We start from the raw sequence: 13,547 nt of genomic DNA, 5'->3' as shown, positions 1-13,547 counted from the left end.
TCCCGAGGGACTCGGGGATTGTCGTGGCCTTGCTCGGGTTGTTTAATAGGGCAGCGAGGTCTTGCCGCCTGGATCCTGCAGGGTTTGGTGTTGGGAATGCAAGGTGGATCTCGTTTGCCTAACCTGGCTGGAGAGCCAGGCGGGTTGGAACACCTCAGGTAATAGCTAGCAGCTGTCAGCACCACAGGGCTGCGTTTTGGGGCTTTCTTGGCAAATCTTCCCTTTGTTTGCAGCCACTTCCTGAGAAGCAAGCAAAGCTGAGGGGGCACAAAGAGCAGCAGGATGTCTGCCGGGGAATGAGGTGGAGCCTGTGCTTTATTTTCAGCAGCTGGGGTTTCATAGAATATCCCGAGTTGGAAGGGACCCAGGGACCCATAAGGATCATCGAGTCCAACTTGCGTTTGTGTTCACGTTACTTAGAGCTGGGCTTGAGACTCTTGTACAGGCTTTGACACCGATACTGGGCTGACCAGATGGTCTCCATGTCCGCACTGAGCAGGAGGACACTTTATTTTTTTATTTGTTGTAACTTACTTGGGCAATACTATCTGTCACCCAGAGCAAGAAAGATTCAGGGGGTCGCAGCCACCCTCACCACCAGCAGACCAATTAAGAGAGGTTCCTTTGGATGTTGTTTAGCCACGATGCCCAGCTCAGAGCTTGGTTTGGTTTGTTTCATTGTGCTGGCACTGGGGGGAAAGCAGCGGTTTCCCTTTCACTATAGCAGGAGAGTGGAGCAGCAAGTAAGTTGCTGTCTCTTGGGGCTCCGACCAGCTATGATTTGTGATAATGCGCTGGTATGCGGGAGGATCTTGATTCTGGAAAATACCCTAAAACATTAATTTACACTCTGTGATATTTTCTTTTGCTCAGGGTGGTTAATAAAACCTGTTATGACATGCTTAAAGTGCTTAAGAAGCTCTGGGAATAAATGAGAATTTTTCTACGCTTCCCTAAGGCGTTTTCATTCTTATCAGTAGTTGTTCACTCCATCTGAAGGATTGCCAGAGGAGAAAACATTAAATGACTGTGCTGCTGCTAAAGCTTCAAATGGGATTTATTTTCTTTGGATTGTGATTGGATTCTTGATTTGGCTGAGCGGAGAAGGCGGTGGGTGGGTGTGGGTCCTTTTTTCCTGGAGGTGTTTTAAAATACATCCATCCTTTTTTAATATGAAGCTGGGAGCCTCTCACCGCTATTCCGAGTGAAATGCGGCTTTCTCGCCATTTGAGAGCTTTCTTCCTAAGAAAGTGAAGAAGCACCTGATTTGTGAGACAGGTGTGGGGGCTTGTGGCCGTTGTTGCCTTCCAGCCTGCCATGGGGAAGGGGCTGCCTCAGGCAGTTGTGTGGATAGATGGGAAAGGAAAGGATTCTTGTTGTGTCACCTCTGCCCTCAGCGTTGGCGACGGTTCTTTCCGGAGGGGACTTTTACCCCAGTCTTTGTCTTTATTTGTTGCCACCTTTACCTGAATTCTGCTTCTTTTCTACCCAGTTTGTCCTGTCATTGACAGCTTAGTGTGCTCTGGGGGGCTGGTTAAGGGCCAGGCTACCTCAGAGGTGCTTGTTCCCTTCCCTGCTTGGCTGAGATGGGGAGGTACAGGAGCAGGACAGCTTGCAGTGTGTTTCATGCAGATGTTTTCCTGGTACCTCCCCATCCTGGCTTGACATTTGGAGTTTTCAGAGCCTTTTTTTTTTTATTATTATTACTTTCTGGTTTGTTTGTATTTCTGTCTTATGTGAAAAACTCATACTGCTTCCTGTGACTTAATATCAAACTCAGTGCCTTGATTCCTATAACCTGTTGACGTACTGCAGATATATTTGAGAGCAGGTATACGCATCTTTGTGTTCCTGCATCTTAATCAAACCCATTATTGCTCGTGTTGTATTTCATGGCTTCCTCATCTGCTATTTGCAACTGAAATTTAATCAGCTTTGGAAGAATCACGTATGGTCAACTATTCTGTGTTCGTCAGGTAGCACTTGCATGGCCTTGGATCAATCAGTTTAAATGCAGTTTGCCTCTGTTTTTTGGAGGGAGGGGATGGGTGATCATCTCAGGGTAAACTCATTACTTTGCTCAGTGCTTTGAAATCCTTCTAGAAGAAGTAGATACGGGCATGCTGTGTATTATTCCCTTAAGCTCCATCCTTAGTTATTGGATATGAAAACAGATGACACGGGAATATGATGTAGTGCCCCTAATTTACTGCTGTGGCCTCACAGGCCAAATGATTCCATTTCTTTCCCCATTCTTCTCTCAAAGGTAGTCAAACCGTGTAACAGATGTTAATGCACTTTGTTCCCTTTTCAGACTAAGAACTTGGACTTCCGTCGAAAGTGGGACAAAGATGAATATGAGAAACTTGCAGAGAAGCGGCTCACGGAGGAGAGAGAGAAGAAAGATGGTGGGTAGCATACTGGCTGCAGGCAAGCTTTGCTCGTTTGGCTGTGAATCGCCCAAACCCTCTGAGCTTTGGCTGATAGAGCAGCCAGAAGTGAAATCCCAAAGGGAAATAGCATCAGTTCAAGCTTGCTCTTAGCCTTTTTCCTGCGCTAGCCACTGAATATGTTTTTTTGTGTGTGTGTTTTTTTTTATATATAGATGTAATTACTGAGAATCTTTGTCTCTGGCCTATTATTTATGGAGGGAGAGGAATAATCAAGTCAGATCTACCTCCATCTAATAGTCTTAGTTTCTGCTTACATAATGAGGTAGAAATGGAATCTTCTACTGACATTAAAAACAAAATGAACAACAACCAACTAAATCTCCCCCCCTCCCCATCTTCCCCAGTGCAATTTCTGCATGAATCACGTAGTTTACAGGTTCCCAGTAGGCTCCCCTTCATCAAGGGCAATGTAAAATCCAGCAGGTAAAGCTTGACTTTTTCTGACAAACACTTCGGATTTTTGCTTATGTTTTAGGCAAACCAGCTCAGCCCGTCAAAAGGGAACTTCTGCGGCACCGAGACTACAAAGTGGACCTGGAATCAAAGCTGGGGAAAACCATCGTCATCACCAAAACTACCCCTCAGTCAGAGATGGGAGGGTAGGTTATGGTCTTTCTGTTGGAGTCTGAGTTGTGTTGGTAAGACAGGGGGTTGTGATAAAGCAGGGAGTCCTTACAGAGTAGTGGTGGGGATTTTTCCTCCAGTGTTTGAGCTGTGCTGCACTGTATTACACTGCAACTGCATCTTCTGGGATAACGTATGGAAGAGAAGCAGCATGCGGAGCCCCTTTTGATGCTCTTGCTTAATATCAGTGTTGCTTTGCCCTGCTGTAGGAGCAGTTGAGGCAGATCTCTGCTGCCCACTTGGGTTTTGTTAGCCAGGCCTGCCTGCAGTGACGCACTATCTGCGGTTGATATTATGTCTGAGCACCGGGAGTGGGAGAAACAGCCAGATACCTCTCCTTAGGAATGGCATTTGGCGACTGTTTGTGTAGATTATGTTTGGCCAAAGGCTAGAAGGGTTCTTAGCACATCCAAAGCCATCCTAAGTGTCTCAGGATCATAGCCTAATAGCCAGCAATGCCAGGGAGGTGCAGCATCCAGGGATGGAAATGCAGGCCGCGGCTGGGCTTCTGCATTAGCTGTTAAGGTGGGTGGAAAGCACTGCTCTATAAAGCAGGGGGCTGATTCTGTGAGGTGATAGGTGTGGGAAGGCTCACTGTGCAGCCAGGTGAGAGCCTTCAGTGGGCTGTAGTCAGGAGCTGAGGTGGAAACCTGGGCTGGTGGCCAGTCTTGCCATGGAGGAGGGCAGCGCTGGGGTGTCACAGAGTCCAACCCTCCTCCTGTCCTTTGCAACTGGAAGGGGAAGATGCCACGACTGCCATCATTGCAGATCAGCTCATGTCTTGGTTTTTGTCCTCTGTCAGAGGGGCATAAGCATCAGGGTTGGTACCCCCAAATGTTAACTCGGGTGGCTCTGTAAATCTGGTATATGGCCTTGCACGTGTCTTTTCACCAAGGCTCTTGGTAGTAGAGGTAGCTTCCCTCTTGCCCTGGGCAGTGGAGCTATGTCCCAAACAAAGGCCTGATCACTCAGGGGCTCTGAACCCAGATAACCCAGTGGGTGTTACTTTTTGTGATGCTGGGGCTGTGCTTGTTTCAGTACCTCCAATGAGGACTTGTGGCATCGGACTAGTTTGATTTTAGGCTAGAGCAGCAGTCTGAATTAAACTCATAGGTCCAAACAATACGGAGATTTTGAATTTGATCAACTATTTGATCATCTCAAATAGTTATTCTGTGAGATGAGGTTTGTCTCATGTTTTGGAGTTAATGTTTTCCCTCTCTCTCCTGCCAGGTACTACTGTAATGTATGCGACTGTGTGGTGAAAGACTCCATTAACTTCTTGGATCACATCAATGGCAAAAAACGTAAGGATAACTTTTTTGCATTGTTGGAGGGCTGGTGCAACTCTCTGGGCTGTTCCCTTCATGCATCACCAGTTTCTCAGTTCTGAACATTCGTACTTGGATCAAAATGTGATTTGGAGATCAGGATATAGGCAGAGCTTACTCGTGAGAGCTATGGAGATGTTGCCTTTATCTCATGGCAATCTCTCCAGGTTGATGGACTGCTTGGGTGGAATAAGGCTGGAAGAAACAGTAAGTGTCCGGTAAGGTGGAAGTGTTTTCCCTGCTCTGAGAGTCTGCACTGAAAGAAGCTCAGGGTCAGCAAATCCTGATGTCTGCTCTGAAAATCTCAAGAGAAGTTTTTTTTAACAGCACTGAAACTTTAAAGGAGTTCTTGGAAAAGTAAAAGGTGTGGGACTAGCCTATTTTTGGATAGTAAGCCTCTCTTTGTAGAACCAGAGTATGAAGCTCAGAACTAGCTTGTCTCTGAGCTCCAGGGCTTTGAATCGAGAGATTACAAGGATGGAGGCTGTGGGTTGCTGAAGTACAGCAGAAACGGGTGTGGGATAGGATGACCCCAGAGCTGCCGTGTCCTGTACAGCTGTTCAGGTGTGATCACACATAGATAGGATCTCCAGAGAGCAAAGTGTAAAGCCCACAGATTTCTGGTTCTTCTCTCCGTCGATCATGCAGTTAAGTTATCCTAAGATAAAGGCAAAAGAAGAGGTCCCCGTTGATCAGCCTGTTTCTTTAGTACGTTTACCTTGAGTAAGAGGAAAGTAGTGCAAAGTAGTCAAGGCAAGTTTTATATAGCTTGGGAATGAAAACCCATTGCATTAAAGCCCTGTACTTTTATGTGAATGGGAGGATGAGAAAGAAGTGCTTTGTCTGACACGTGAGGAGGTCAGCAGTAAGTCTGTATGAGAGAATCTGGAATCAGCAATAACTGGTACGTCTTTGTGCGTGGTCCTGCGATGAAGGGTTGAGCTGGGGCTGGAAGGGGGCATAGCTCTTTGGTACAATACAATTTACAGTTCGGGAGCTTTTGATCCAGCCCACAAATCTGGCTGAAACCTGCTTGTTCTGGCAGCATTCTTGCTAGGTACCAGTGCACAGTTTGAGCTCCCTGGTGCTGCTGCAGCCCTGGGACAAAAGTGTGCCCAGTTACCGGAGTCAGCAGGCTGTTTGGATCGACCAGGCAGCGTGGGTTGGAGACATGGCTGGGGGTGGCCCTTTCACACTGGGCTCACTCATGAGTGGAATCTGCTCTACACAGCCACTGGATCAGAGGCCTGTCTTAATATTTTAGGTCTTTGCTTTGGTTGGAAATGTGCTGTGTAATCAGGATCTCTTACTGAAAGCCACTTGTTTGGTTTGTCCCACAGCTGAGAAAAAACAGCTTGGCAGTTTTATTCTGACTCCTTTTTCAACACTCCTGTCCTTGTTTCCCTGTCCCAAGCTTAAATTCCCTGAAGTGTCAGAACACCAGCGTGATGGGGAGCACCCTCATACTGAGCCTTAAAATAAAAGTTTGCATCTTCTTCCTTGTTACAAATAATAAAAGGATCACTGTAGTCAATGACTGGTTTAGGTTATCGTATCCCCTAAAATCTCCCTAAATCCTCCTTAATCCCCTCTGACATAAGAAGCCCCAATCCATGCAACAATGTGGGACTAAATGAGGGCAGAAAGCGTATGCCTCTCTGGGAGGAGGCATTGCTCAGTCAGACTCCCCAGGTTGGGTGTGAATTCTCTGACGTGTCCATAGGTAGAGACGGCGTGGAGAGGAACCCCTGAAGGCGGGGCAGTTGCACAGTACAGTGCTCAGGGATATGGGAGGCCGTGCTTTGAGCGGTGATGGGATGCCATGATTGCATACTTAAATGGGGATCAGGGAAAGGGGCTACGTACAGACCTTTAAAGGCTACTAATGTTGCTGAACGTGGCTGGCTCTGTTCCTCCAGACCAGAGAAATCTGGGCATGTCCATGCGGGTGGAGCGCTCCACACTGGACCAGGTGAAGAAGCGCTTTGAGGTGAACAAGAAGAAGATGGAGGAGAAACAGAAAGACTATGACTTTGAGGAGAGGATGAAGGAACTCCGTGAGGAGGTGAGTAAGGGCAATAGCTGATGAAGTAGAACCCCCCAAGGAATGTGTTTCCTGAGGAGAGCAGCCCTAGTTCCTAATCTTGTACTGGCTGGTGTGGGCTTTTCATCTGCTGCTCTAAGTGGATTTTGTTTGCCTTTTTTTTAAAAAAAAATATATATATATTAGTTTTAATTGTTGCTCTCTCTGGAAATCCCTTTCCTCTCTTTGTGTGTAAGGATAATTTTTGACACTTAAAGTTTCTACTGAGAGTGTAGCACAGCCCTGGCAGTGCACCTGTTTTTTGTCCCATTCCTTGTGTTTGATCTGATGTGTCCTGATAAGCAGACCTGTATATTCATTCCTGAGGTGTGACATGGTTCTGGGGATTGCTGGGACTCCTCCTGTGTGCAGCATGTTGCTTCTGTGCGCCCTCCCCAGGTGTGGAAGGGTTTTGTGAGCAGAGTGCTGTGCTGTGATGTGTCTGTGTGTGTGGAGGCAGTGAAAGGTACTGGATTCCTTTTAACCTGGGCTTAGGTGCCAGTTCCCTGAAAAGACGATCAAGTTTATTTGAAAAACAACTGACAGTGTTCTGACAGTTGAGGAGCTTCTGCACGTGCTTCTCCTTCATCAGCAGTCATGTAAAAAACAAGCATTAAAAACTGCTGCCTGTTTGAGGCTCCCTGCCCAAGCTCTGAGCTTCACAGCAGGGGTGCTCTGCTGGGATCCTGTGAAAGTCTTGGCACTCGAGCAGCCCTGTGCTCTGCTCTCAAGCAAGCCTCGGTGCTGCTGAGGCTAAATCTGTCTGGGGGAGACAGAAGACAAATGCCCCGGCAGCGCAGGGCATGCTGTGGATTGAAAAGCTACTGTCAATCAATGCATGGCAACAAAGAAATTAGCAGCAGATTTTGGTGTAGCTTTCTCCAGGGCCTTGCTGTTTTCAATAGCTGCAGAGCAGTAGATGGAGATGGGAATGGCAGGCTCAGTTGCTAAGTTGGGAGGTGAAGCCATACTTATGTGTCGCCCAGTACAAGCCTGGCACCGTTCCAGGGCTTGTGATCCTTACAGAGCAAAACGCTTTGATTAGCGCAGTGCAAACTCCTTGATGCCAAAACCCCCAAAGCCACTTAGAGCTCAACTTCTGTTCCAAAGAGCAGCTGTCACTCCGCCACACTGAAAGCCAACAGGCAGTGGCATTCAGCGTTACAGCCGTTGGAACAGGGCAGCATACCATGGAAATGTCTCCTGCTTTACAAACAGCCCCTTCTTGCCTCAGCGTGGATTCCAGGTGAAACCTCTGACATGTTTGGAAGCAAGAGCTGGTGATTTCATGACGCTACTCTTTGGCTACGTCCTCTGTGTGTGACTTCCTTCTTGGGGTGGGAAGTGAGTGGTCTGTAGGCAGCGGGAAACCTCCTTGAAGGCTGCACACCAGGACTTTTGCTGTTTTCTTTCTTCAGATGCAGCTTGGGTACTGTTGGTAGAACTCGGGTGAACTGCAGTGCCCAGTGTCTCAAAAGCTTACTTGGCTCAGGAGATTGAAGTTATTTTGCTGTTCTTTTCCTTGCTTCAGGAGGAAAAGGCGAAAGCCTACAAGAAGGAGAAGCAGAGAGAGAAGAAAAGAAGGGCAGAGGAAGATTTGACATTTGAAGAGGATGATGAAATGGCAGCTGTGATGGGTTTCTCTGGTTTCGGCTCAACCAAAAAGAATCACTGAGCAGCTCTGGACTCTCCTCTTTGTTAAAACAGATTGTTTTTACCCAGGAGACTCTGGATAATTCTTTAAAGACTTGACTGAGGACTTGTATGTAAATCTCCCAGTAGAAGTTGGCCGGAGGAGTCGAAAAGTGATTCCATTCTCTACCTGTGCTGCAGAACAAGCTCCACTTGTCATTAGCTTCCCATCTCCTTCTGTGTCCTAGATCTGGCTGCTCATCAATGCTCTTTGGCCTTGTGTGTGCAGGGAAATGTTCTGCTGGGTACGTTTTAGTGTCAATAAAGTGCAGCACTTCTGTACAGATGGCATTGTTCAGAATTATTTTAATTGTCAGCTGGGCATCGTTGTTTTGAGGTCATGTGTTTAAGGTGCAGAGAGGGATTTAGCTTCCTTTTGGATCATGTAACTGAAGGAATTTTGCCATAGTGAGTGGGCAGTGCTGGTTTGTACAGCCTGAATCTTTACTAGTTGTGCTGAAGCAGAGCTGAGGGCTGCATGGAGTCTGGGTTGCTGAATTTTTTCCTGTGTATTTTATCTGTAAGGGATACTTCCCTGTTTTTCCTTGTGTTTTGTGTGATAACTTTGATATCTTTGATCCAAGGGAGAAATTCCTCCCCAGGACTGATCTAGGATAGAGCAAATGAAAAAACAGTGTGCACAATTTGCCCAAAATAAACTGATAGTTTTAATTGGCCCTTTGGTGGGAGTTTTCTTCCCTCTTTGTTTTGACAGCTTCTGCCTCCCATTGAGAAAAGTTGCTGATGTCTCCTGAGGTGCACAAAGCTAGTGGCAATCTTCTGGGGCCCTCAGAAGATGCAAAGGTAGGGCTCGCTTGCCCTCTTCCTAAGCGGGTACTTGCTCAGCTGCCAGCTCCCCTGTGCAGGCAGTTGCTGCCATTTTTTGCATTTTGAAGTAGTTCTGGAGAGGCATTGTAAGAAACTGGGAGAGAGAAGGGAAGCATGGACAACACTGGGGACCCGCATTTCCATTCTGCGATCCAGGAGCAGACTGGGCTGCATTCCAGAATTTACCAGCCTTATATATATGAAGGGGCACTTTTACCCTGTCTACTGGCTTTCAGTGTCATTTCACCTCTGCCCTCCCCTAAATCCCCTTCATTTCTGCTTTTATTTACTTCAGTCAAGCCGTGTGTGATTCATTTCCGTCTCCAGTTAGGATTTACATTTTGCGTGGCTGGGTTTTCATAGCTCCGTCTCGCTCCCTCTCTCTTTTATGTATATTGATGAGATCCTTGTTCTTGCCCTTCTCTGTACTTTTATGAAATTTCTGACCCAAGGAAGGCTGAAGTGCGCTTAGCCTGCTCTTTCTAATACATCTAGAACAAATCCTGTAATGCTCTGCTGCTGTTTTAATTCCTTAATCTTAGACTGCTGACAGCTTCATTGCCTCGGGTCTTTCCACTTCAATTCAGATTATAATCCCCGTTGAAGATGCTATTGAAATGATATATAGCCACTCAGATACAACTGTCCTTGGAGATTTGACCCTTTTAACTTGGCAATCCTTTGACTTCAGCAAACACTCCCCAAGCACTTGAGCTGCAAGGCGACTTTCATTCCAGCCACGTACCCAGCGCTGCTCAGACTGCAGCACGTGGCTCCAGCTGAATGGGAGAGAGAAGACGCCTGTGCCTTTGTGCCCTCTGGGGCAGCAAAGGGACGCTGCCGTGGTTCCATTTCATACGCATTAGAAGTTCAGGTTGTTTCAGACAAGATTTAGTAGCAGCCATTTTAGCCTAGCCACCAGCTCTGCAGCCACCCAGACCCTTGTTGCAGCCTGAATTAAGTTTGGACAAATGCTTCTGAGCTGTGCTGTGGCCCAGTAGATCCTGGCTGGGGAAGGGGCAGAGGCTGCACCGCACCCTTCAGCTTTCCCAGCTTGTTGCCTTGGTTTCCCTATGTTGTGTGCAGCCCCCAGAAGGGGCGAGGTGCTCCTGTATGCCTTCCTCTCCTCTCCTTGATTGTGCAGCTTCCTACCGCTGGGTCAGAGCCTGGCTGGGGCTGACTGAGCCTTTTGGACCCTCGGCTTGCCGCTACTTGCAATTCCCTAACACCCTGCCCCTTGCTCGGGAGAGGGGAAAGGAAATCCCTCTGCAGTACGGGGGGGGTGGGAGACGATTTACCTTCTGCTAAAGCCTGATCCCTAAGCTCAAGCCCAAGGCCATCTGCAGCCCCGAGCCGAGCACCCTCCTCCCGGTGCCAGCATCTCCAGCCCCAGCGCTGCCCCTGGGGAGCGCCTTTGTCTGCCCGCTTGCTGGGAGCACTGGCGTGTGCAGGAGCAGATACAAGCTCTTGCTGGATTCCCAGCAGCAGGAGCTGCCTCTAGCCAAGGATGAAAAGCTAGTTTCATGGGAGGAAATATTTAGAGAACAGACAGATAGCATTCTCTGCGCGCTCTGTGTTAACCCTTTGCTCCCACCACTGCTCAGTGCTGCTGTGGACTCTTTAACACTTTGCTTGCTGCCTCCAGCACGGGAGCAGGATAGTCCTTGGCTCTTCGTTAGCACTACTCATCTCTTGCTGGTGCTGCACGTGCCCTTGTAGATCTTAGGGTTTTATCTGGGTAGGTCTCAGCTCTGCAGCTCTCTGGCCTGCTCCCTGCCATCAGCAAATGGTGCCCAGCTGCTCTGTGCCTGCTGCTTCCCGCTTCACTCTTGCTCTTCCCCAGGTTAAATCTGGGCCAAGTGGGAGCTGGCGGAGCAAGGAGAGGTGATTCTTACAGCTCTTGTACTCAGCCTGCCATAACCTGTCTCGTGTCTCTGTGTTTGGAGCTTGGTTCTTGCTCTTAGCACCTGGCAGAGGGTGCAAGGCTGTGCCCTGGCCGTGGAGCAGTTGCTCACGGTGTGCAGGATCCCCCCAGACCTGTGTGCACCTCAGCCCCTGCCAGGCTGGGGGCTGCGGTCAGCCTCAGCCTGCCTATTACTGCTCCATCCAATTAAATATTGATGGCAGTGTTTGGAGAAGCGCTCAGGCGTCACAGCAGACTCCAGAGAAAACAAAAATCCATCTTGCTCTCACCATGTCTTCTCTCACAGATATCTTCTTCCCTGATCCCCTACTGGGGAGGGGGGAGGGAGGCCTGAAGCCCCGTGGAGGAGCTGAGCACCACGTGCAGCATGAAGCTGCTTGCCCCCTTTCTTCCTACCTTCAGAGGCAACGGAGGGGCTGCTGTGCACCCTCCTCCCAGCCTTCTCTGCTGCCACAGCCTGGGCAAGGCTGGCTCTGTTGCTGTCTCCAGGCTGTGTTCAGGACAAGAGCAGCAGCAGCCAGATCCAGCCCAGCGTTCCCACTACCCCAATTAAATGCCAGGGTTTGCCCCCGCGTCAGGGAAACTGGGGAAGAGATTCAGAAGAAGGGGGTCCCATCCAGCTGAATCGTTCTGCTCCGACACCTCCCCACAGCCCCCTGGAGCTGGTCTTTCTGCCTGCCTGCAGCCCACCGGCTCTACGGACACGCTGTTCCCGAAGTGTCACCTCCATCCCGGTGGGCCTGTGCCCTCTGTTCCATGGAGGCCACTGAGACGGCCGCACGGCCACCAGTGCCTCCTCCCAGGCTCCATGACCCTCAGCTCAACCTGCCCCTGCTTTCCTCGCCCACGGGGAGGAGGTGTCCCCGGGGGAGACCTTAAATACCTGCAAAGTCAGGGTCGGACCCCTGGCTGGAGCTGGTGTGTCTAGGAAGACTGCGGTAGGGGAAGGCAGAGATGTGGGGGGGCTTCGCTGAGGTGGGAGGTGTTTGCTTCCCATCCAGAGCTTGGAGGCCACCATTTTCCAGATGGGAAGCAGGGAGCGGGGGATGCCTACACTGAGGTCGGGCTTGTCCTGGAGACCCGAGCAAGCTGGGCCACTTAATGCTCAGGGCTGAGCCAGGTTAGGCCAAGAGGGAAGCAACGGTGCTCTTGAGTGCTCTAAAGGGGAGGAAGGAGGTGGCCCCAGTGGCTCCCCCGTACCATCAGATCTGCTCCTGCAGCTGCATGCAGCTGGTGGGCTCGGTGGAAGGGCTCACGAGCAAAGGGGAGCTGTTTCTTTATTGCAAACTAAGTAAAAGTCTTCATCAGCTAGAGAAGCAACAGCTCCAGGCTGAAGAAGGGCAGCGATGGGGAGGAGCAGGGGAGCACCGAGACTGGGCATCCGCAGGACCTCTTCAGGGGATTTGTGCTCTCAGAGCAGATTTCTGCTGCTGGAAGCGTCTGCCCGGATCCCACGTGTGCTGGTGCTGCTCGGCTGTGCTGGGCGCCTCGGGGGGCTGTAGCTCCTCTGCGGAGTGGGAATATGGTCCCTGCTCTCAGCAGCATGTGATCCACCAGGCAGCAGTGAGCCCAGGGGCACGGACATGCCTTTGTTCCTCCTTCTCTTTCTTTTCCGCCTCCAGATTTTCTCCTCTGCTTCCAGCCTGCTGTGTATGCATCACCCCCCTTGCTACCCACAGCTCCTGTCTGATTTTCCTTCCCCTCTACAAATATGTGCTCCCTCGTGCTGTTCTTCCTCCACAGGCTCCTTCCCGTCCTGTTCCCCTCGCCAGCTCTGCCTCCCCAACTCGTTCTCCTCTCCCTTGCCGTCGCTCCCTGTTTCCCCACGTGCCCTCCTCTTCCCTCCCTGCCTGCTCCTCTCCCCTTCCCCAGCCTCTCATTCTCTGTCTCCCCTTCTCTGACAGTTTGGGGGAATCTGTCTGTGTCAACGCACAAATTCCATTATTTATTGGCTGAATGAGGCAAGGTCCTACACTCATCTGTAATTGTCTGCAGATCAAAGCGCCTGCTGATGGCAGCTTCGCCTTCCTGCAGCATAACACCACCCCCAGCCTCCCGGGGGGGTCGGAGGCTGCGTGTCGTCGGCACCCTCAGCGACTGATCTCCCCGACAGGGAGGAAAGAAGTAGGGCTGGGGCGGGGGGAGAAAGATGTGGGGAGCCGCCTGGGGCAGGCGGGGATGCTGGGGGCATCTCAGGGGGCCTGGCAGGGGGTCGGGGGGGAGGTAGGGGTGGTCCCTGTCCTGGGAGCGGGGACACAAAAGGAATGAGGGGGGCACTTGGGAGCAGGAAACATTCCCATAGCTGTCCAGCACTAGAACTGCAATTTGTTCTACAGAGATGCATCCCCAGAGATCCAGGATGGCTCCATAGGAGCAGAAGGCCACGAAACAGAAGTGGGGACAGAGGAGAACATGCCTTTTTGCGCCTTTCCTTCCTGAAACCACCAACCTAGCCCAGAGATTCGGGACTTTGAGGAGAAATGCAGGCACACGTTTGTTGTTTGGGTATTGATGCAAGGCGATGTGTGTGGGGAGAGGACAGGGAAACGTCAAACCCAGCTCCCATCCCGAGGAGAGGAGAGGAGAGGAGAGGAGAGGAGAGGAGAGGAGAG

At 50.1% G+C, this 13,547-nt stretch overlaps 2 protein-coding genes across 2 annotated transcripts in view; one reads left to right on the top strand and one right to left on the bottom strand.

Annotated features, from left to right (window-relative positions):
• The window catches only part of LOC118173970 (histidine--tRNA ligase, cytoplasmic-like), an 8,478-nt gene extending 7,251 nt beyond the window's left edge, over nucleotides 1–1,227 (bottom strand). Inside the window, exon 1 of the mRNA XM_035338941.1 lies at nucleotides 1,194–1,227. Within this exon, the coding sequence (XP_035194832.1) occupies nucleotides 1,194–1,227 (34 nt within the window). The remainder of the gene's footprint in view (nucleotides 1–1,193) is intronic.
• A 1,026-nt stretch (nucleotides 1,228–2,253) lies between these two features.
• ZMAT2 (zinc finger matrin-type 2) lies at nucleotides 2,254–8,860 on the top strand. The gene is made up of 5 exons (XM_035338580.1): nucleotides 2,254–2,408; nucleotides 2,929–3,052; nucleotides 4,311–4,384; nucleotides 6,328–6,473; nucleotides 8,023–8,860. Exons 2-5 carry the CDS (start codon nucleotides 3,045–3,047, stop codon nucleotides 8,164–8,166), a joined length of 372 nt encoding a protein of 123 aa, XP_035194471.1. The 5' UTR covers nucleotides 2,254–2,408; nucleotides 2,929–3,044; the 3' UTR covers nucleotides 8,167–8,860.
• The last annotated feature ends 4,687 nt before the right edge of the window (nucleotides 8,861–13,547 follow it).

Source organism: Oxyura jamaicensis, chromosome 13, assembly GCF_011077185.1.
Source record: "Oxyura jamaicensis isolate SHBP4307 breed ruddy duck chromosome 13, BPBGC_Ojam_1.0, whole genome shotgun sequence".
NCBI classification, from domain to species: Eukaryota; Metazoa; Chordata; class Aves; order Anseriformes; family Anatidae; genus Oxyura; species Oxyura jamaicensis.
The sequence above is the reverse complement of the archived record's forward strand: the minus strand, read 5'-3'. Positions and strand labels throughout refer to the sequence as shown.

Excerpts from the sequence above, each read along its gene's own strand:
- ZMAT2 (XM_035338580.1), top strand. Across the intron at positions 4,385-6,327 it reads TCACATCAATGGCAAAAAAC|ACCAGAGAAATCTGGGCATG; the intron begins GTAAGGATAACT and ends CTGTTCCTCCAG. Across the intron at positions 6,474-8,022 it reads TGAAGGAACTCCGTGAGGAG|GAGGAAAAGGCGAAAGCCTA; the intron begins GTGAGTAAGGGC and ends TCCTTGCTTCAG.